General features: G+C 44.4%; 2 protein-coding genes across 2 annotated transcripts; one reads left to right on the top strand and one right to left on the bottom strand.

Moving 5' to 3' along the window:
• Positions 1 to 3,610: 3,610 nt before the first annotated feature.
• Positions 3,611 to 8,063, top strand: LOC100845663. The gene is made up of 2 exons (XM_010230927.3): positions 3,611 to 3,993; positions 5,907 to 8,063. The coding sequence occupies exons 1-2, from the start codon at positions 3,781 to 3,783 to the stop codon at positions 7,815 to 7,817; spliced, it is 2,124 nt and encodes a 707-aa protein (XP_010229229.1). The 5' UTR covers positions 3,611 to 3,780; the 3' UTR covers positions 7,818 to 8,063.
• Positions 8,064 to 8,560: 497 nt separating this feature from the next.
• LOC100845362 (transcription factor MYB2) lies at positions 8,561 to 10,036 on the bottom strand. Its single transcript, XM_003562058.3, has 3 exons — positions 9,665 to 10,036; positions 9,428 to 9,557; positions 8,561 to 9,315 (listed from the first exon to the last, which is right to left on the bottom strand). The coding sequence occupies exons 1-3, from the start codon at positions 9,798 to 9,800 to the stop codon at positions 8,817 to 8,819; spliced, it is 765 nt and encodes a 254-aa protein (XP_003562106.1). The 5' UTR covers positions 9,801 to 10,036; the 3' UTR covers positions 8,561 to 8,816.
• Positions 10,037 to 21,196: the final 11,160 nt, after the last annotated feature.

Below are 21,196 nucleotides of genomic sequence, written 5' to 3'. Positions count from 1 at the left end.
GGCTGCTGCGGCGCTGGCGACGGCAGTGGTGCTTGGCTTGACGACGTCCTACTCGCAGGCGGTGGCGGCGTAAAGAGCATGTCGTCGACGACCCTATCGCCGACTGCTCCGACGAAGACGCGAGCAAGAGGACCAAAACGATGCGCGCCATGAGATAATTGAGAAAGTTAAATTTTTTTACCGCGCACTCTCCTCAACCCGACCCTTTTATCATCTGCGAATTCCATGGCTTCGCCACCCACTTTGTCCCCCCTATTTAACATTTGTTAAATCTATTCCTACATGTTTATTCCCCGGTAGAAAACTAAACATTCTTACACTCCTTGTCAGCTAGTTCAATGCCGTATTTTCATTCTTGTCTTGCATATTCAAAATCCATGATAACGATTATCGATTCTTGCAAGCAATCTCCTGACGCAAACTGACACAATTGGGCAACGTTTCAAAGAAAATCAGCAATTGCCAATTTCTCATTGACAGATGCAGCCACATGAACCACTATGGTCCTTCCCTTAGAAGTAAATGTATTTTTCCTCGTTGATTTGCTGCACAGACATGGCAAAGTGAAGAGGTGTATTTCCATTTTCATCATGTTTTTATCGTAAGGTCGTTTTTCTTTCAATCTGACAACAACATGCTTGCAAAAATTTGCAAATGGCTTACATCTATCGATTGAGCCAATCAATATGAGAGAGAAAAATCAACAAATATGAAAAAAGTAATATGGTAAACAACGAGGTGTGCATTACTTGACTGGGCACTAGTGTTGATGCATGAGAAGTCGTTCGTACTATTACTTAGATGGGCATTAAAAGAATTCCCAATAGACTATTATATAGCGAGTGCATGGATGGAAAACTAAATTGGGATGTTGACAAGGTAAGCTAGCAAACTCAATTGGTATTTATTTATAGCGTTTTTGTTACTTTAGATGAGCACAAAAAGAATTTCCAATAGACTGTGAAAGCTAGTGTATTGATGGAAAACTAAAGTGGGATGTTTACAAGGTAAGCTAGCAAACTCAATTGGTATTTATTTATAGCAGTTTTGGTATATCTAATAAGTCATCTGAGTTTTAGAGATAAGTTGAATCTTCAACCATTGACTATGGTTCGTGCTTTAAGATTGGAGCGAACATGAAAAGAAAAAGATTGAAACGTTGTCCAGAATACTAATCCATCGTTTATGATTTGTCAACCGTGATTTAAGTCTTTTTCTTAAAAATCAAACCCGTGAGATATAGCCACACCTATTTATAGTTAGCAAATAATGAAAAATTTAACCTTTTCATAAAGTGTTGAAGAATAGCAAGGCATGGTTGAGAATGTTCTAGAATACTTAGAATAACGTTTAAATTAAACTACACTAAGAGGAGGGGTACGGAAAGGACAAGAACGTTTAATTTTAATCCGTCCCGTGCGAACCCCACAGCCCCAAGCATGAAGCCACACCAACCGCGCCGCGGAACGTGTGGCCCAGAGCATGGCTCTTGCGACATCAACGTGCCAAGAACGCCAATTGGCTCAGAGGCGGAGTAGCTAGCTAGTCTCCTCCTCGTGGTAGCTTGGTTGCCGACCGACCCCAGCATGCATACATCCACACTAGCTAGGTGTGATCCATGCAGGTTACTCCAGTCAGTTGATATATCATACACCGTGAGTTTTAGTTTAGACTACACTAGCCAGTGCCATTTTGTGAATTAACGTTGAATCAGCGCGTGCGATCTCTTTTGGATAGGAACGTGCAACGGAATCACTATTCGATCCTGCCCATGTTAACTACTCGGCCCACCCACGCACAACCTTGACCGGGTCGAAGACGCACGGCAACTAGCGTCTAATCAACGATCGATGGATCACACGTACGTTGTGGCCATACTCACTGGGCAAACATGTGGAATTATGTGGAATTAGTACGGAGTGTCTATTTTTTAGTCGTCTAAAAAATAATTATTTTTTAGTCCACAATCGCGGGCATCCAATTTAGGTTTTCTTATCCGTCGGATCTACATTAATATTACACGAATCTCAATAATTCAATCACAAAAGGTTGTTACCATCGACTAAGAAATAGTTATTTTCTCAGTCACCTAACAAATAGCAAAACCGTAATTTAATAAAGTCGTGTCAGCTGATACGCACCGGCGGCAAGAATTCCTATATGTTGTTAAGTAACCGGTGATTCCAATACTTAAACACTGACACCGATGTGCCTTCTTTTAAGTTTGTCTTTGTCCATTCAAGCATATGCTTCCAAACAATCAAAACAGGCTTTAACCATGTTTTTTTTCTGCACGAAAGCGGTAAATTCCAACCCTTAATTAATTGAATCGGGGCTGATGTTTTAGTAAAAAAAAAAACAGGCTTTTGGGCGCCCATAGGCCCCATACCGTGTGTTACATGTATTTTGTTTCTTAATCTGGTTTCACCGTTGCGTAGACGTACATGCTTGCGCCACTAAGTTAGCTAGATGTGTATATATGTGTGATCTGTCCCTGCATTCCGACGTTTATGCCAAGGCGGTGAAGTGGCATGCGCATGCCCTTGGAATTATTAGTGGGCGTTTGGTCGCAATCATATCTGTCGGACAAAAATCCACGCTGGGCTCGCCTCCGGATCTTAGTAAAATCACGATTAGGAATGTTGAACATTTTGACGATTATGCTCTCGTCGGTCTGCGCTTGGGCTTGTACGGCGCCTGTCGCGAACGGCTACACAGTGTTGTTCATTAGAAGCAAATAATGTTGGAGTTTATCCAAAGACGTACGTACGGGGACAAATCAGGCGCCACGTCAACGAAAGTAATTCCTGCTCGCTCGTCTTCTTGCTTGGAGCGACGAAACACTCCAGATAACGACCATGCCCTCAGCCAAAAGGAACGACCATGTCCTGTAGCAGAGTATAGACGCTATTAAGCCATGTTAACCGGACAGCCTTCTTCCTTCTGATCCCATTTCTGAGGCTTAAATGTCTCACTGTACTACTAGTATTTTTGACCCGTAAAAAAGTGTTTTCCTCTAACATTAAAGTTCGAAATCTTACAGAATAATCCAACGGGAGCAGAGGTATTTGTTACTCCTAACTTGCCATTTAGACTTTCCATTTTACTTCTTCCGTTTCATAATTCTTGTCTATACTATGGAACGGAGGGAGTATCTTGTACTATGTACTACTCCTTCCGTTCCGAATTAATTGGCGTGGATACAAATCCATGTCATTTAATTTGGGACGGAGGAAGTACAAATTAGATACTTCCTCCGACTTATATTACTAGCTTGTCTCAAATTTCCCTAAATATGGATGTACATGCACTATATATATTTTTTTTATAAAAAAAACTTTGCTTTGTGGTACACATCGCGCTGTCATGAAATTGGAGCTCTCTACATGTAAAAGTAACAAAATTAATTTTCTAACAACACAAATCAGTTCTGATTTTTTTTTGACATGATCAAATCCAAATTTAAACATAGAGATTAGTCTAGGTATGAACATTGATTCCATATAAACCATACCTACAAAACTCTGAAACACGGACCAAGAATTTGTTCAGAACTTCTTTTAGAGAAAAAGTCAAAACAAATAAAAGTCCCCCTATTTATATTCATCGACCCCCCTCCCATAAATGATCTCCGCCGAAATCTTCTCTGCGATGGTAAGACTCAACCGCCTCCGGATCCTATTACTCCTAGCATTCTGATCCGAGCACGCGACTCCACTAAGAAGCGATTCCGCGCGAGAGTAGCCACCTGAGAAGGATCGATCCTCGTCGTGGGCAACAATGGCGACGGCGTGGGGTCGCGCCAAGCGCGCTCTCGCCAACAAGCTCTGCATCCTCGTGCCGGAGCGCCAACGGGCCATCGAGGATGGATCGCCGGGGAGGGAAGCGTCCCCGCGACCATCGGCGGCTTCTGTGCCGGAGGAGAAGGTGAAGTCGCCTTCCGTATCCCTGCGGCGGCTGTCCATGTCCAGTTCTGGTAGCCGGAGTTCCAAGGTGGGGTTTTCAATCCTTTTTTTATTTTTTCTGCTCTTGCGTGCCAAACTGTGTGGAGATATGCGGAGGAAACGGCTGCTTTGATGTGGAATTGTTCTCGAATATTTATTTATTTTGTTCTAATCTGGTTTGACGGTATTATAAGATCACCTTAGGAGTATGACAGAGTTCATCATTTTCTCTTGGGACAGCTCGTTGTAAAATAGTAACCTCTAAAACAAAGAACACAGGGAGGTTCTGAGTTTAGGTTATTTTTGTGTGTGTTATCTCTTACTTTAAGGGTCTTTTCCATTTAAACTTCAATTTTGTTCCCCTTTTAAGTGCTTTCCTTTTTGAGTTTTGTCAATGTAATAGCATGCTCATCTTCTTATTTTTAAAATTGAAGGCCTTCGCATAGTTCTGCTTAACATTTTTTTTACAGGACTGCTTAAGATAAATTATGACCTGAAATTTGCGCCTTTGTAACCTTGCTAACGTGTTCGGACGAATCAGTCCCCAAATTTTAATATTATATACTTGGATTTACCTTTTTGCATCATGAACTTTGACATAAATATCTCATTTTGGAATGCTTGTTTATTCTGTTCACTTTCCTTTTATAAACACCTTTAGTTATCATTTCATTGATGTGAAATGTGAAATTATGCTAAAGCACTAGGAACGGAATAACTTTTGTCAGTTTTCTGAAAAAAAATTCGTTCAATTTATAAAAAAGTAGCGTATCTGGATCTGAACGAAATATTTAAATCAATAAAATCCATCGCGTCGAGCTTGGAGTTTTGAGCTGAAGCTGATTTGTTGCATGTTTTTTTTACTCTGTCATACAGTTATACTGTTAGACCACTGAAGAACATCTACGATATTGAATGACTTCATGCTTAACTTATGATGCCACGTGGTGTAGTTTGTACAAAGTGAACTATATGAATATCATGGTCTAACCTTTTCATATATATGCATACTTTTCTTGCCTTTTGTCTTTCCATGTGTCTTGAACTTTTGATTAGTTGGTGGGTGTATCTAATTTGAATTGACTCAGGCTCTCTGCAGTAAGGCTAAAGAGTCAGACTCCTTTATTCAACGTGATAGATTACATGTTTACATTGACTTGTTAAGAAACACTTCATTCCAGTTTGTTGTCTGCTTCACGTTTAGAATTATATAATACTTCCACATTCAGCCACATTATTAGTATGTTCCAGTCTATTTTTCTTATCTGTGCATACATGGCGAGTTTAATTTAGCCTCTCTTGCTAGAAGTAGATGATTCTGATGCGTGTATAGCCGAGCTACTAATCGCACAATATCAGGTTCTGTTCCTGTAATTCCGCCGTCTGACGACCTGTTGTCGGACGATGGACAGTTGTTTCTTCCTTCTTAAATGAATCAGCAGAGCTCCTGACTTGCCCGTCAAAAAAAGATCAAGCATGATAGGTTGGTAGCAACGAATTGACCATACTACATGTGCATTAGAGCAACTGAGCAAGCTTTACATGTAGTTATCCCTGTGTTAAGTGTTAATATATGCAAACTCTGGTTCTCAGGCTTCCTCCATGATAAGTTGCTGACCGGCCATTTAGTTATTCTGTCCTTTTGGCGTTGTAAATCCCTTCCATTTGACTGGTGTTTCATTGCCTCTTGCATTCATGCTGTTTTTCACCAAGTTGTACGGAAATCTGCAGCATGTTTGGTGTGCTTGTGTATTGTTTACATTGGCAAATGCTCTGATTATATAGTCGTCACTCGTCAGCGGGTTATGCATTCCTGTGATGACATGACCCCTTTAAGTTTCTAGTGTTCTAATGCAGTTATTCATTGCACGTTTTATAACCAATTTTGAATCTGTCTTTACTTAATTCACGAGCTCTGATTCTAGTGTGCTAACTCGTGTGTGCTGGCCTTCTTGATTTCAGAGAGTATGTGCCATCTGCCTTGGTGGTATGAGAACAGGGCATGGGCAAGCGTTGTTTACTGCAGAATGCTCCCACAAATTTCACTTTCAATGTATCTCTTCAAACGTTAGGCATGGCAACCATATCTGTCCAATATGCCGTGCTGAGTGGAAAGAACTTCCTTTCCAGGGAACTCAACCTGCAGATGCAACTCATGGCAGAGCTAGAGTAAGCCCAGTAAATTGGGCCCAGGATGATGGACACATGGCTGTTATTCGCAGGCTTAACCACAGTTACAGTTGGAATCTACATGATCATTTTCCTGTCTTCCGTACTCCTGAGGCAGACATTTTCAATGATGATGAGCACATAGATCTTCAGTCGGAAACCGTGGACAATTACGATGCAGTTACTGGTTCAGTTGAAATCAAGACATATACAGAATTCCAAGCCATACAAGAATCAGTGACCCAGAAGGTCTTTGCTATCTTAATCCATCTCAAGGCTCTAAAGTCCTCGGACTCAGTTGACTCCCGTGCACCTCTTGACCTCGTAACCGTGCTTGATGTCAGTGGTAGCATGAAAGGGACCAAACTTGCACTTCTCAAGAGTGCAATGAGCTTCGTCATTCAAACACTTGGACCAAATGACCGGTTGTCTGTGATTGCCTTCTCATCTACAGCACGGAGGCTCTTCCCACTGCGCAGGATGACCTTAATCGGTCGACAACAAGCCTTGCAAGCTGTGAACTCCCTTGTTGATGGTGGTGGCACAAACATTGCCGATGGGCTAAAAAAGGGTGCTAAAGTGATTGAACACCGTCGGCTAAAGAATCCTGTTTGCAGCATCATTCTTCTCTCCGATGGTCAAGACACTTATACAGTCCCATCTCCTAATGCAGTTCGGCCAACTCACAGTCTACTTGTTCCTCCTTCAATCTTGCCTGGAACAGGTAATCATGTACAGATCCACACATTTGGTTTCGGTGCAGATCATGACTCTGCTGCGATGCATTCTGTTGCCGAGACATCTAGTGGCACATTTTCATTTATTGAGAATGAAGGTTCAATACAAAATGGATTTGCTCAGTGCATTGGTGGTCTTCTCAGTGTTGTTGTTAAGGAGATGCAGCTTGGCATTGAGTGTGTAGACGAAGGTGTGGTGCTTACCTCCATCAAGTCAGGCAGCTACACAAGTCAAATAGACGAAGATGAGCGTAATGGGTCAGTTGATATTGGTGACCTTTACGCAGATGAAGAGAGAGGATTTCTAATCACTCTATGTGTTCCAGCTGCAGAAGGACAGACTGTGCTGATCAAACCAAGTTGTACATACCAAGATACAACCATGACAGAGAACAACCAACTATATGGTGAAGAAGTGAGTATTCAACGTCCCGCATATTGTGTAGACTGTAAAATGTCTCCCGAGGTTGAGCGCGAGTGGCATCGCGTTCAAGCCATGGAGGACATGTCTGCTGCGCGGGCTGCAGCTGAGGAAGGCGCTTTCTCCCAGGCTGTGTTGATCCTCGAAGGTCGCAAGAGGATACTGGAGATACAGGCAGCACACTCTTCGGACAGCCAGTGCTTGGCGTTGATTACAGAGATCCAGGACATGCAGGAAAGGGTGGAGAACCGGCGTAGGTACGAAGAATCGGGCAGAGCTTTCATGCTTGCAGGCCTGAGCTCGCACTCGTGGCAGAGAGCCACCGCACGTGGTGATTCGACGGAGCTCACCACCCAAATTCACACCTACCAGACGCCATCCATGGTTGACATGCTGCAGCGCTCGCAGACTCTCATGCCCTCTGTCGCTGGAATGTTGAACCGATCCTCACCAATTGTTCCTTCATTCAGCTCCAGTCGACCAGTCAGACCAACAAAATCCTTCTCGGATCAGCTTGCGTCATCGGGATCAAGTTTCCAAAAATAACTTTGCGAAGTTGGTTAATTAGGAGGTTCAAGACTATTTTTTCAAGAAGCAGGAGATTCAAGATTATCCATTTTTCTTGTCTGATTTCTACAGCTTTTGATTCCAACTGGTTGTTGCACATGATTATTGTTTTTAAGGGTTGATAAATGTCATAGAAGCTGACGTTGTGCTATTCTTTTTTTGTCTTATACATAAATATGCCACCTTTGAATTTTATAGGAATGATATAAGCTTTCATTGTCTTGATTTCTGAATTAGTCCTGTGCAGATCCTGCGCTTTGCAACCGAAACTAGCAAATGTTTTAGTTACTTATCTATCGCACAAGCCATAAGCATCACAGTTGGTGCAAGAGAACACTTCTCCATGATTGCACTTAGCCTGAAAACAGTGTCTTTATGATCTGTATTTGCTTACAAATTGCTTTATTCTGTTTCTTAAGATCTTTGGCTGTTTCAGTTATTATGTTGCTGTAAGTAGCATATCGCAGTATTCAGATAGTGGGCAGTATATTGCACATGACTGAAGTTCCTCTCGTCTCCCTAGTCCCTAGGAACTGAGGAATGTCAGACATTCAGCAACTGTCGTCAGTTCATGTTTTCAAAGATATGTGTGCGTGCATGATAATTTTATATATACGGCGGATCGATCTACAAGGTGCACAAATATTGTCAAGCAGCTAGCTAGAGATCTGCAGTGATGTTCGTTTTCTCTCGAGAAAAATCATGAACTGAAGATAATCTGCTTGATTGAGAACCCATGTTAAGTATGTCGACCGAAACCAAAATTACATGTTTGCTGTTGCAAATTCAGAAACTTTTTGTGACAGGCTAAAGAAGAGGAAGAGGTTAATAAAGTGAAGCAAGCACCACTACTGCCGCCACTGAAACCTGCAAGCAAAGGCAGCTATACACCTCCTCGATCTTCCACTTTCTTTACATTGGGACACACAGAACACATACACATTGTATGTAGTACTGTAATAAGTATACGCAAACACACTAGTACTCGCCGGAGTCGCCTCCGCTGGAGCGGCCGTCCCCGTCAACGAGCCGCCAGAGGCTGTCCCACAGCGCGTCGTCATCATCCTCATCGACGGAGGCGGCCAGGACGTCATCGGGCGTCGTGGCCGTCGACGTCACCAGGCATGGACAGTAGCACTCGTTCGCCGTCGGCGTCCCCTGGATGTCAATGCTCATCAGCATTGCCTGCAGGTCATCCTCCTGTGGACTCTGCAGCAACTGCTTCTCCTGCTGTTGTTGCTGCTGCTGCTGCTGCTGCAGAATCTGCTGCTGGTTCTGCTCCATGACTTGCTGCATCTGCTGCTGCTGAAGCAGGTGGAGGTATCGCCGATGCTGCTGCTGCTGCTGAAGCTGGTACTGGTGCAGCAGCTGCGCGCGCGCCCGCCTGGATGGCCGGGCCTTCTTGAAGTGCGTCCGCCAGTAGTTCTTGATCTCGTTGTCCGTCCTCCCCGGCAGGCACCGCGCGATCGCCGACCACCTGCGCACGCATCGCGCCACGTATAAGGCCGGGGTTCAGTTAGGCACCGGCCAACACAACACAAAGAGAAAGAGATAAACATATGTGCACTGTACATTTGATGCATCTTTACCTGTTGCCAAGCATGGCGTGGAGCTGGAGGATGACGGTCTCCTCGTCGGGGGTGATCTTCCCCCGCTTCAGGTCCGGCCGGAGGTAGTTCACCCACCGCAGCCGGCAGCTCTTCCCGCTCCGCCGCAGCCCTGATCCAGAAACACATATACAACACGCAATCAACATCCATTAACAATTCTGACGAATGAATCTTAAGAACTATACAGAGATTAAGGACGTTAAATGGATTCATTACCAGTGAGCTTGGCAACGGAGTTCCAGCTGCCTTCGCCCTGCTGCTGCACATACTCGGTCAGCAGCCTGTCTTCCAGCTCAGTCCAGGGGCCCTTCCTCCAGCCCCCCTGCAACATCAAGCTGCTTATCGCGTCCATGCAACACTAAGCTAGCTGGAGTATATATCTATATATCCTTACTTAACTAATCTCTATATGGCTAATTGATTAGCTACAAATAGTATCCTCGATGGCTATATCAGCTATATCTATCTATCGAGGTTCCCGGCTTGTATGACAACTAGAATCTCCGAGCCGTTGCCCGGCATTTATATGAGCTCTTTGCCAGAGTTGAGAGGCGATCGACGTCGCGTCATTGTCGCTCGCCACAGCAGCGACCGAGTTAACAATTCCACTCCCACTTGCGGCTAAGCTTCTCACCATGGTATTATATTATCGTTTTGGTTCTGACAAAAAGCTAGCTCCTTCTACTAGAATGTTGTGTGTGTGGTGGCGTGATGCAATGCTCTAGAGATGGTTAAATCTTGCAAGCATCTTTACACCCCTTTAGTCTATTGTATTGTAAATTCCTAATCAATCATCGAGCATACGATGGTTATCGATCCCATGCCTTTTACGCGTGTACGTGCGTGGTGTAAATTAAGATAAGCGTCGATCCGGCCACCGTATTTAGAAATGGAGATGTTGGTGGTCTCAAGTCCTAGTAAACTAAGCACTAGTATAATATACTTGCTAGTAGTATTTGACTATACATGTTTAATTCGGTATAAGTGGCTGACTAGTGGGTCCCAAATGTTTACATGTTGGGGATCTGGACTAGGGTTTTTCAAATGCAAAGTTGCATGCTTACCTAATTGGTCTAGTGTATCCTACAAGGTAAGCTATTACTCTATAGATAGTTTGCAAAACATTGAGAAGACTGAAAAGTGAAAGCAAAAGGTCTACACTCATGAGCATTGCAATTTTCAACTTAGCAAGTGGGTGGACATTCTTTTCCACCAACGAGGGAAGATGTTAAAATCATGGGTTCAATGTTTACTACAAGTAAATAAGCATTTCAGGGTCAATGCGTGCTAGCTATATTGAGTAAAAGAAATCATTTTTTACCTAAAGTCCTAACCGCGTCTTTATTGGGGGAAAAAAGTACTAAGCCCGTCCTACCGAGCTAAATCCAGCATGAAAGCTATCACAACTCAGCCACAACACAGATTAACTGATTACCATGGTATAAACATAGAGATTTCCTACATACCACGTACTTTGTATCACATAATGGAAGAGACGATTTATTAGGGGGGCGAAGGCATAAAAATTTGAAGCTCATAGTATGAAAATGCAAGGGCCTGAGTAGAATTTCTAAATCATTTTTGTGTGTGTGTGTTGTGTGTGTGTGGGGGGGGGGGGGGGGGGGTGGGGGGGGGGGAAGGGGGGGTAAAGATCTTATGTCTAACGGAACATGATTTGGCTTTGTAGATATTCCTTAGACGCCAGCGAAACCCCGTTGCACTTGCGACGGAGGCTCTCAGCAGGGCTTAGGAACAAAGAAATCGGTCGATTAGAGATGGACTCTCACTGGATTTAGGAACATATACTCAGCTCATATATACCGTAAATCAGTGTTTATTTTTTTGAATTGCTTGTCAGCAATCCAAGTTACGTGTACAGCTAGGTCCTCTAAAATATCATCATATCCACCGGCCTTCCCGAATCAAATCTATCATGCATGTTCGTTGTGTGCTCCTGCTGCATGCGCGAGATCACCCCCATGCCTTCATCTGCAGCAGGATAGAGAGATAGACAGATAAACATACAGCGAAAAAGGAGCCCCAGACAGGACCAAATGGCCTCAAAAAGACTAGATTAAACAAACGTTTTCCCTGTAGGAGCTTTTTGGACTCTGACGACTACCGATCGACCGAAGAGGCCACAGCTTGCTGTTATAAGGTTAGTACTCGCGCTCTTAATTGTTAGGCCGCAATAGGTGTCCAGCAAAACACGGCATTAACCGCTTTTAAATATGCTATGATTTAATCGTACATGTATGTGCATTGTGCATGTCCCCATCCTCCAAAAGCATATGCAGAGTTGCGGACGCAGAGAAGAACTGAAGAAAGCATTTCGAATGGATGCAGATGCTTGCTACTACTGTTGTTAGTTTGACGATTTGACCACATGTACACCTGGCCATGTCGCAGAGGCCAGATGCCGGCCTAACTCGGTCCAGATCGATCGAGTCATCTGAAGAATTTTTCTCTCGAGTGAACTGAACTCCATTCCATTGGGCTCTCCCGATCTGCATGCCCAGTCAGAGTCGGCGTCAACCCTAGCTAGCTAGAGCCTAGAGCTAGCTACATGTAAGCTTTACAAGCCTAGCATGTACAGATAAAGTTGTTAATGTAATGTAATGTACAGAACACATATATGTGGTGTTGTGTTGCGTGTCTAGAATGAGCCATGCATGTCTAGTCTAAAGGGGTTTCAGTCCGCGAAAGAATGAAAATGACTGGACCGTAAGAGGACAAAACTGGAGTGAAAAAGTATGTTGAGATATTTTACATGTCCTTGGTGATTGATTAGAGCTAATCACTTTCTTTTTTCTTTTCTTTTTCCGTGTTTCAGTTTAATTTACCTTCCTGAAAGTGACGCATCACTGACGACCATGCAGCTGACGAACACCTTTCCTCTGTTCCTCGATCCAGCACACCCATGGAGCTGATCATAGCCAGCAGAGATGTACTACTCCCTCCGTTGAACGGAAGGAGTAACTAAGTATACTACTGCTCGTATGAAAGAACATGCCAAGATTGTATTGGTGGCGTCAGTAAACAAATTAATCCGATGGAGATCTCCTTTCCCGTTCGAGCCGATCCATATATCTCTGCTGTAAAGCGTACGTATCTCTTGATTCTTGCCTTTATTCCCGATGGGGGAAGAGACCGGGGAGGAAGAACGCGAGCGTAAAACAAGAGTAGATCGCATCAAATCCGACATCGCTTAAACAAATTTTCGGAGATCTCGAGAGGCGCACGTCGCTCCGTCGTCGGGCTCCAAGTGTCACTTGGTTGTACAGATCCGGGAGTTAAAAATGTGTATAGCAGCTGAAGCATCGCCAGGAGAAATCTGTCCAAGTTGATTTGCTCAAGTGGTGGCTTGACACGAGCCACACATCGGGCCGTTGGTCTCTCACCACGTACCAGAGTGTACAACTGGACTGTGCTCCTTTTTGTTTGTGTGCTTTGGGTCTTGATTACCTTAATTAAACCCACCCCGTACAGTGGTGGTGCCATTGGTTATTAATTTTCTTAATAGAGTGGATGAATCTCTACACAAAAGACTTGGCCATAGTTTATATGTCGGGAATTAATAATACTCCATGCATGCACATCATGTGCACAGGCATGTTTTTTGTTAATTATTCCCACACGTATGCAAAACCAAATGGTGTTCTCACGGGTTAAAAGCTGACGGATGGCAAGCAGCCATGCATGCATCTGATGGAATTTGCATGTTGTGTTAGAAAAGATAAATTTATTTTGGCAGGGAAACATAAATATTGACACCTTTTGGAGTTAAATATCCAGTGAAAAAAATGATAAGTTATTATTATTGGTATTTCCAAAAGTGATCCATATCATCTATGATGCTTGTAAGAAAACCTATGTCTTAAAAAATGGGCCCTTTCTTAATTTCTTCGGAGCAAACTAGGAAATGATCTAGACATGACTTAGTGTATAGATGCATTCAAATTTAGTCAAAATTGAGACAGTTTTTGTTGGACGGAGGAAATATCTTTTTTTTTAGAAAACTAATAATTACTAATCTCGTAACACACAAATACATATGCTAAATGGAATACTTAGGCATAAAAAAAAATGTCCACACCGTTCATAATCATACTGCGTTCTTCCTCCCTACAACCACACGTAGGACCTAGCTAGCCATTTAACACCCAATAGATTAAAGATAACCATCAATGCCCTTGAAAAAGGAGATCAGTCCATCTCTTTCACTTTGCACTAGCGGACCTCAGGAAGAACCGCGAGCTTAGCTCAACCGATGGATCTCTAATATCATTACCTAGAACTAGAAGCAATCATCGGAGAGGGGGGGCTGACCCCACCACAGTGCTCATATATGCATACATAATTCCTGTGGTACTGCAGCGTTGGATACAGTCGAAGCACCAGAACATTCTCCCAGATGGACGTAAGCACGCAGCAAAAAATAAAGATCCGCATCCACTGCTCAAGCGATCTTCTCGCGTACAGTCGCGGATTAAATTAAGCACGTAGTACAATGGATGTGGAATTGCTTCTTGTGGTGATCCAGGGCGATCATGCTTTGGTTGTTGGCAAGGTAGCAACTGTTGCACGGATGGCAGAATAAACATATATATGCTCCAATGGAAACATAGCATCTGCAGGCATAGATAGCTAGCTTGCTACTTTCGGTGCGCGCTCTGAGTTAAGTCCAGATTATAGGGGAGTTTTGGGTTCTGGAATCGATGGTACCAGAAGAGAGGAGGTGATCAAAATAGCATGTGTAAGTGTGTAACATAGCTCAACAGAACCAAGCATCGTTTTCGGTGTACGTTCGCTGTAACAGTGGCTTAATTGAGGATTGGTGTCCGTGAGTTGTATCTGCCCGCATTGTAATTAAGAACCTACGAGGTATACTTATTCCGGGTGTTAGCTCTGTGATACTATAGCTGAACAGCTTGATCTTGAGGTTGAAGGGTCATGGTTGAGCAGTTCAGTTGTCCCTGGATAAAGAAGCGAAATGTTCATTTCACGGCCACGTTCAACGGTTCAATTTTCAGCCCGTGGCAAAATGTTCATGGGCCGATGTCACGTGGTGGTTGTAACGACGCTGTTTTGATGCTGTTGGGCCAAAAGAAAGAAGGAACATTAGCCGGTACGGCCCGATTCAATATGTTCCACCTGTAAGCTCGGGAGTCCTGGATTTTCTCCCTGCTGCGTTAGCTGTATTGACCCCCACCACAGTGCAAATATATGCTGAGCCGTCGGGGAACTGATGATGAGAGAAGCAGTGAAACTGTGAAAAGCATGCACACGTGCGATAGACCGATGTGGCACGCCGCAACAGCAGTTTGGCCCGACAACCTCGTACGAGGGACAAGACATGATCGCCTGTGCCCGAGTGGTGGAGTAGTAAACACGAAGGACCCCAAACAAACTTAATTCCCCTGCTCGCCACATTCCGTCGTACGTTCCCATCTTTGCCTGGGGACGTTCAGGCATGAGTGTAAGCTGCGAAAAGTTTTCAGACGGAAAGAGAGGGGCATCATGTTCTTGGCTGTAGCTAGAGAATCTGGCACCGTTGGGCCTCGCCTCCTGTGCCGAAATTGTCGTTGTCACGTGTTACTCTGACCAAGTTAGCGTAGCAACAAGCCTCTAGAGCCCACCCGGCCGGTCCTGTGTAGTAAAACAGTTGTATATGGTTGTGATAAGATGTCTCGTGTTGTATACTATCTCAAGGAAAGAATGTGAAGGACGCCGAGATGCTTCGCTCACATGCGTATTTTGAAACCGACCAAACGAGACTGAAGCGGATGAAAGAAAATGCGTATGGAAGTGTATACCGTCTTAGATTGGCCCGCCGAAAGATACGTCCTGATGTATACGTGGGCGTTGAAACTGCTAGAAAGCAGAGAGTGTAGTCGACAACAATTAACAGCCACAAACAACATGACTTCGTACACACCAAAAAGGAACGACTGATTGGTCTCGCTGGGCCAGGCTACTGCGCCCCGAACTACACGCCCTCCCACCGCTAACACGTCATCCATCAGCCCATGTCATGATCAATCGATCGACCATCCGTGATTACAAAATAATGGACTTCCCAGCAGGCCGTCCACGTCAGGTACACGTCGGAAGTCGGCGCCAGCTGCGTGCATGCATGCTCTGACCCGGCAACTTTTAGATGCCATTGATTGATTGTCCGTGGCTTTGTCTCTTTGTTGGCACCAGGACACCACTCGTGACGGCGGCGGCCAGTCCAGGTGGTGTGCTCTGGGAACGCGCGATTGGCACCTTGCATGCATGCAGCCCCACACGTGCCCGCACTAGCTTTCCAGCCCTTTCGTCGCTCAGCTAGAGTAAGCTTTACACGCCTAAAGATACAGGCTTTTCCTTCTGTGCCGTAGCTGCTTAGCGCTCGCCGGCCCGATCTTGGCCTTTCTCCCTTCTCCAACGCGTTGCAACCGGGTGCGTGGTGACCTTTTCCTGATTATATTCCAGAGAGCCACCCGTAGCTTTCCGTAGTGTAGAAACTTGACACACCTCTTCTATGTTGCATGTCTCAAAACGTTAAATAAGCGTGTGAGGGAGTGATAGCGATTACCGAAGGTTGAGAGGTCGGCGAAATCAGTGAAGCCTGAAGAAACTCTTAAATAGCTAGAGTGCTTGCAGATTTTCATATTGATTAGGCCAACGTTTTTAGTTTCGTCATCTCCATTATTATTAATTGTCCCGTTACACCAAAGTGGTATGACGTGTATGCATGCTCTTGGACCGGTCTTTTTACAAGTAGCAGTTGTCAAGTTATTTTCCAAGTTGGTGGGGTTCGAATGTGCAGCCAGTGACCACCGCTTGATATTCAATTCCTGTACCGAAGGGAAAGGAAACCAAGGCGATCGAGTACAGTGTTATGTAGGGTTTCCGCCCGTGCATCAGTGCATGCGTGCCGATCACTTGCTCATCATCTCTATCAGCATGTGACCCCACAATGCAATTCGAATTGGTCTTGCTTCGAAAACACTTTTCGATCTCACACTACGTCAGAATCTGGCATTGGCGCACGACCTTCAGTGGCTGTTCGAGCGAGGCAAAAAAATCACAGCCACTGGTGTTCCACCAGTGCCTGTGATTCACCGTCACTGGTGTTAGAGCACCAGTGGATGTGCGCGTCCAAAGCCACTGGTGAACCACCAACAGTGGCCGTCCATGAGAACGGCTACTGGTGAGTCCCAACAGTGGCCGGTTTTCTAGCCCGCGCCACTGATAAGGGGTTACCAGTGGCTGGTTTGTTAGCCTAGACCGGCCACTGTTGACCCCCTACAGACCATTGAAACTTGCAAAAATTATAACTAATTCATAAAAAATCAGAATGATGTGATTCTTTTTTCTAAAGTCTTCATTCCTATTCCTTAACATGTTGGAACAACAATATCACATGGTGTTTCTCAGAGAAAATGATTTTCCATTTTTTCAATGCAAAAAATGAAGTAATTTGTGAAACAAGTACAATTTTTATGGTTCAAAATGGCACATATAATTTTCACACAAAGTATAACATATTTAATTGGTTGTGTCCAAAGAGTTTGACTTTTCTAGCTTTATTGTTACTTTTTCCCGTTTAAATGAATTTCTAGCGATTTCGCAAAAGTAATTAAAATTTGAAGTACAAGTGCGTGATAGTTTATTCCTAAAACTTCAAAAAATCATTTTTTGGTACCCAAGTAAGAATTAGGTAAGTTTCACAAAGGGTGTTTAAATATTCAGCATCTTGCTATGGAAAGATGTGCCTACAATGTTCATCTCATCTTGCAAAATTCAAAAACTATGAAAAAATGGTCAAAAAAGTCAATTCTTTGGCATGGAGTCCTATTATGTGTACTAATTGCCATGAAAAATGGTAAACTTGAATTTGACAATTGGTCAAAAAAAATTCTTCACAAAACGGACCATCAAGTATAAGAATGTTTATGAGTTTCAAACCAGATGACCAAAGTCACGACCATTGTTATGCCATAGTTCATGACAATGAATCCAATTTTTGCATAGAGGTGCATCTTGCCATGCCAAACAATATTGTCATAGATTTTTTTCAAATTTTTATTATAAAAATATTTATTTTCCATTTTATAAATGCGAAAAATGGAGTTTTTTGTGAAGCAAGTACTTTTAATATAGTTCTAAATGGCACCCCCAGTTTTACACAAAGTGGACCATATTTATGTACTTATGAAACAATTTAGTATAATTCTAAACACAAATATATTATACTAAAAAGTAAGAATTATACAAATTTTACACACCTCCAGTGGCTGTTTTGCTATAAAACCCGCCACTGGAGATAGAAAGCACAAAATAAGCACAATCCGGATGAAACTAGATGCTGATCCCTGATTGGCTGAGGATGGCCGTGGTGTATCGATGAGCTGGCATCTATCTTTTTTTTTCTATTTCTTTTATTCTCGTGACTCCTCCTCTTTCATTCCTCCGTGACTCCTTCCTTTCTCCTTCTATCGTTCTTTTCTCTCTCTGTTCTCCACGCATTCTCTCCTCCCCACCGAGCTGCTCTTCTCTCCCTCCTCTTCTTTGAGTTCTCTCCCTCCCCACCGAGCTCCACCGCGCCGGCGCCTCTCCCCGGGCCCTCCTTCTCCCGAGCCCTCCTGCTCCGGCTGACGCCAACTCGCCTCCCTGCGCCATGGACGGGGCCGGATCCAGTTGCCCTCGGGACCGTTGCCGCCGGATCCGGCCACCCGCGGGCTCGTCGCTGCGACTCATCCTCTCCTCCCACCATCCCCCATCGACATCCAGCCCCGCCGGCTCGCGCGGATCCAGCAACTCCCGGTGACTGGCCTGGAAGGGCCGCCGCTGCAATGGACCTTGGTTGCCCTGGATCCGGCCCCTCCGACGCCGGATCCGGTCGCCTGCAGCTCCTCCGCCACCGGATCCGGCGCCTGCTGCTTCCTATCTCTGGTAACCCCTCTCTCATCCCTTTTCGTTTTCCCTCTCTCTGGTTCTCTCTCACCTCTTATCTCTCTCGCTGCAGATCGCCGCTGGCGCCATGGAGACGAGGAGGGCGCGGGAAATTTGTCTTTCTGTGGTGTCTGGGCCGGACTGGTTTGGGTGCGGGCCTTCTAGTTCTCTCTCTAGTTCTTGTTCTCTCTGGTTCTTCTCACTCTAGTTCTTCTTCTCTCTCGGGTTCCCCTTCGATGTGTATTCTCTGTAATGTAATACTCCAGATCTGTTTCTCAATAAATATGGATTTGTTTTCTGTGTATTTGCTCTACAATCGTCGGCGAGGTTGCAGCGTAGGCCCCGTGTGGCCTGCTTTTTTTTTAATTCGGCAAATTCATACTAGTGACGCTGCGCTTGGACAGCCACCGATGGTTCGTAGCACCGGTGGCGGTGGAGAGCACCGCTACTAGTGGTTCGTAGCACCAGCAGCGCAAGCTTAGTGGCGGGTCAGTCCACCGCCACTTACCCTTGTTTTCCACCGCCACCGGTGGTGTTTTGTGTAGCAGTGTCATTGGCCCATATGTAGACATGCTCGATCGTGCCCCATCGGCCCAGACATACATATGTTTCCTTGCATCGCACGCATGAATTTCGCGTCGACTTGATTTGGTGAAAGCCACTTGTACAAGTAAGCAAGCCAATCAAGCATACATTCGTTCTTTTACGCATGTGGTCGCTGGGCCTATGCGCAAAGCTGCTTTCTTGGCTGGCTGCATTAATTCTGTGAATGTAGCTAGAGACACGGTGTCTTTTAACCACTTGATCGGCCGGTGATCGATCCTTTATTCGTGTATACGCGCTAACTTTATATATCCGTCCATATATATGTTCTTGTTCGCTAGCTGCAAGCCACACACTTCACTGTACCCTTTGCGGATTAAACAAACTATACTTTAACTTGAGGCCCTCATGTGCTTTCCGTGATCTTCTGATTGTCGTCATCAAGCTAGTAGCTCGAGCAAATGTTGAAAATGTATGCTCGATTCATGGGCTCGACCAGTACATATATGTGTAGTTAATGATATATGATCGATCGGTGACCTTCTTCAAGCTAGTAGTAACTCTCTGCGCTCAGTCCACATGTATTGCACATGCGTACGTGCATGTCAACCAGCAGCTGGTTGACGACAGCGGGCAGGGCATCGCTTCGACCAATGTATATTTAACTCGACACTGATCACATGCCATCCATATGCTCCTAATAGTACAATCTAACAATACAAACCTTATGGCTCCAACCACCTCTCTTGAGTTCTTGGTTTTTACTATGTGTTGTTGCCTTGTTGGAATCTTTCGTAGCTTACTTTCTGTGTTGACAATAAATATCACGATATGCTTAGAAAAAGAGAACGTAGTATGTGCCATAAGTCCTCCAGCTACTTGGGACCTTACATAGTGCTTGGAAATTTAAAACAAAATTCATTTCAATTTTGCTATATCTAAGTTGCCTAATTTTTAGTTATGCTTTCTCAGCTGTTAGATATGATTTGTGATTTAAGATTTGAAACGGAAGGTGAAGAAAGAAAGGTAAAGTGAGATTTAGATACTGATCTAATGGTTCTGATTCGTCAACTTAAATTTGATCATTTTGCTTAAAAATCAGCCAATTTAGATATAACCACACATGTTAATTCATTTATATCCTTGGAGAATACTTAGCAACCCACTGTCCTGAGACAGTTCCGGTCAATAATGGACAGGCACGGACTTAATTATTCGACCTGGTTCAAATTTTGAATGATATTTCAAACCTTGGTTAGAGGACCTCTACAAAAAAATGCTCTTGCCAAGTTGCCATCAACAAGCGCGCCGGTGGACAGTCCTTACACTCTACCAAAAATGCTCTTGCCAAGTTGCCATCAACAAGCGCGCCGGTGGACAGTCCTTACTATACTCTACAAAAAATGCTCTTGCCGATCATAGGTGGTGATAGATGGTGGTTGGAGGAAGGGGACATAACGACTCAGGTCGAAGAGTAAATCAATGATGGCAGCGGTCGGGCCGGGGAACTCATGTGATCGGCATCCGTCACAATACAACTGCGGGAGCCCTGCTCTCGGCCCCAGACAATCTTTAAGAAACCTACGCCTTTCATATGGCTGTCGAGATCTCTCTAATTTAATCCCCATGATTGTGTTTCCCAGGGAGATACGCAACGACCGGCCGCACATCGATCGCTATACATTGTGCTCTGCTCTGCATCGTTTTCATCATGTATGTTTCTTCCATCATCCCTCCCTCCCAATTAAGTCCCAGCCAAGACTTCAAAAGTGCTCAATTTTTGTTCTCTTTACCAGTTATTCGCCAGCAAAGTGCAAAGCAGTGTCTTTTGACTGTGCCACCACACAAAATAACCACTGGCCAGAAAACGAGAACACACTTAAAAAAATGCAACCCCAAATATTCTGCTTGACCCAGTGGGCAGTTACATACGATACCGAAATGATGAGGCAACACGTTGATGTGAAGCGACTGGATCGATCTGGTTACGTAACCAAGCACTTCGGGATAATAATTAATTAAACTGGCATCCACCAGCACACGTACGCCACTATATCTATATGCAGGTGGTAAATCTTATCTCATCAGATGGGTCAACCTATCACGGAATTCACTGGCTAAAATAGTTTCAAGCTGTCGCAATATGCATCGATCGAGATCCTTCGTCATACCCCCATTAAAGACGGTGCCTCGTCTCGGCCATTCCGTTGACGCCTTGGTGCTTGCCAGCCTCACCAGCAATTTGCTCGATATCGAGAGACC

Source organism: Brachypodium distachyon, chromosome 1, assembly GCF_000005505.3.
Source record: "Brachypodium distachyon strain Bd21 chromosome 1, Brachypodium_distachyon_v3.0, whole genome shotgun sequence".
In the NCBI taxonomy this organism is placed as follows: domain Eukaryota; kingdom Viridiplantae; phylum Streptophyta; class Magnoliopsida; order Poales; family Poaceae; genus Brachypodium; species Brachypodium distachyon.
The sequence above is the reverse complement of the archived record's forward strand: the minus strand, read 5'-3'. Positions and strand labels throughout refer to the sequence as shown.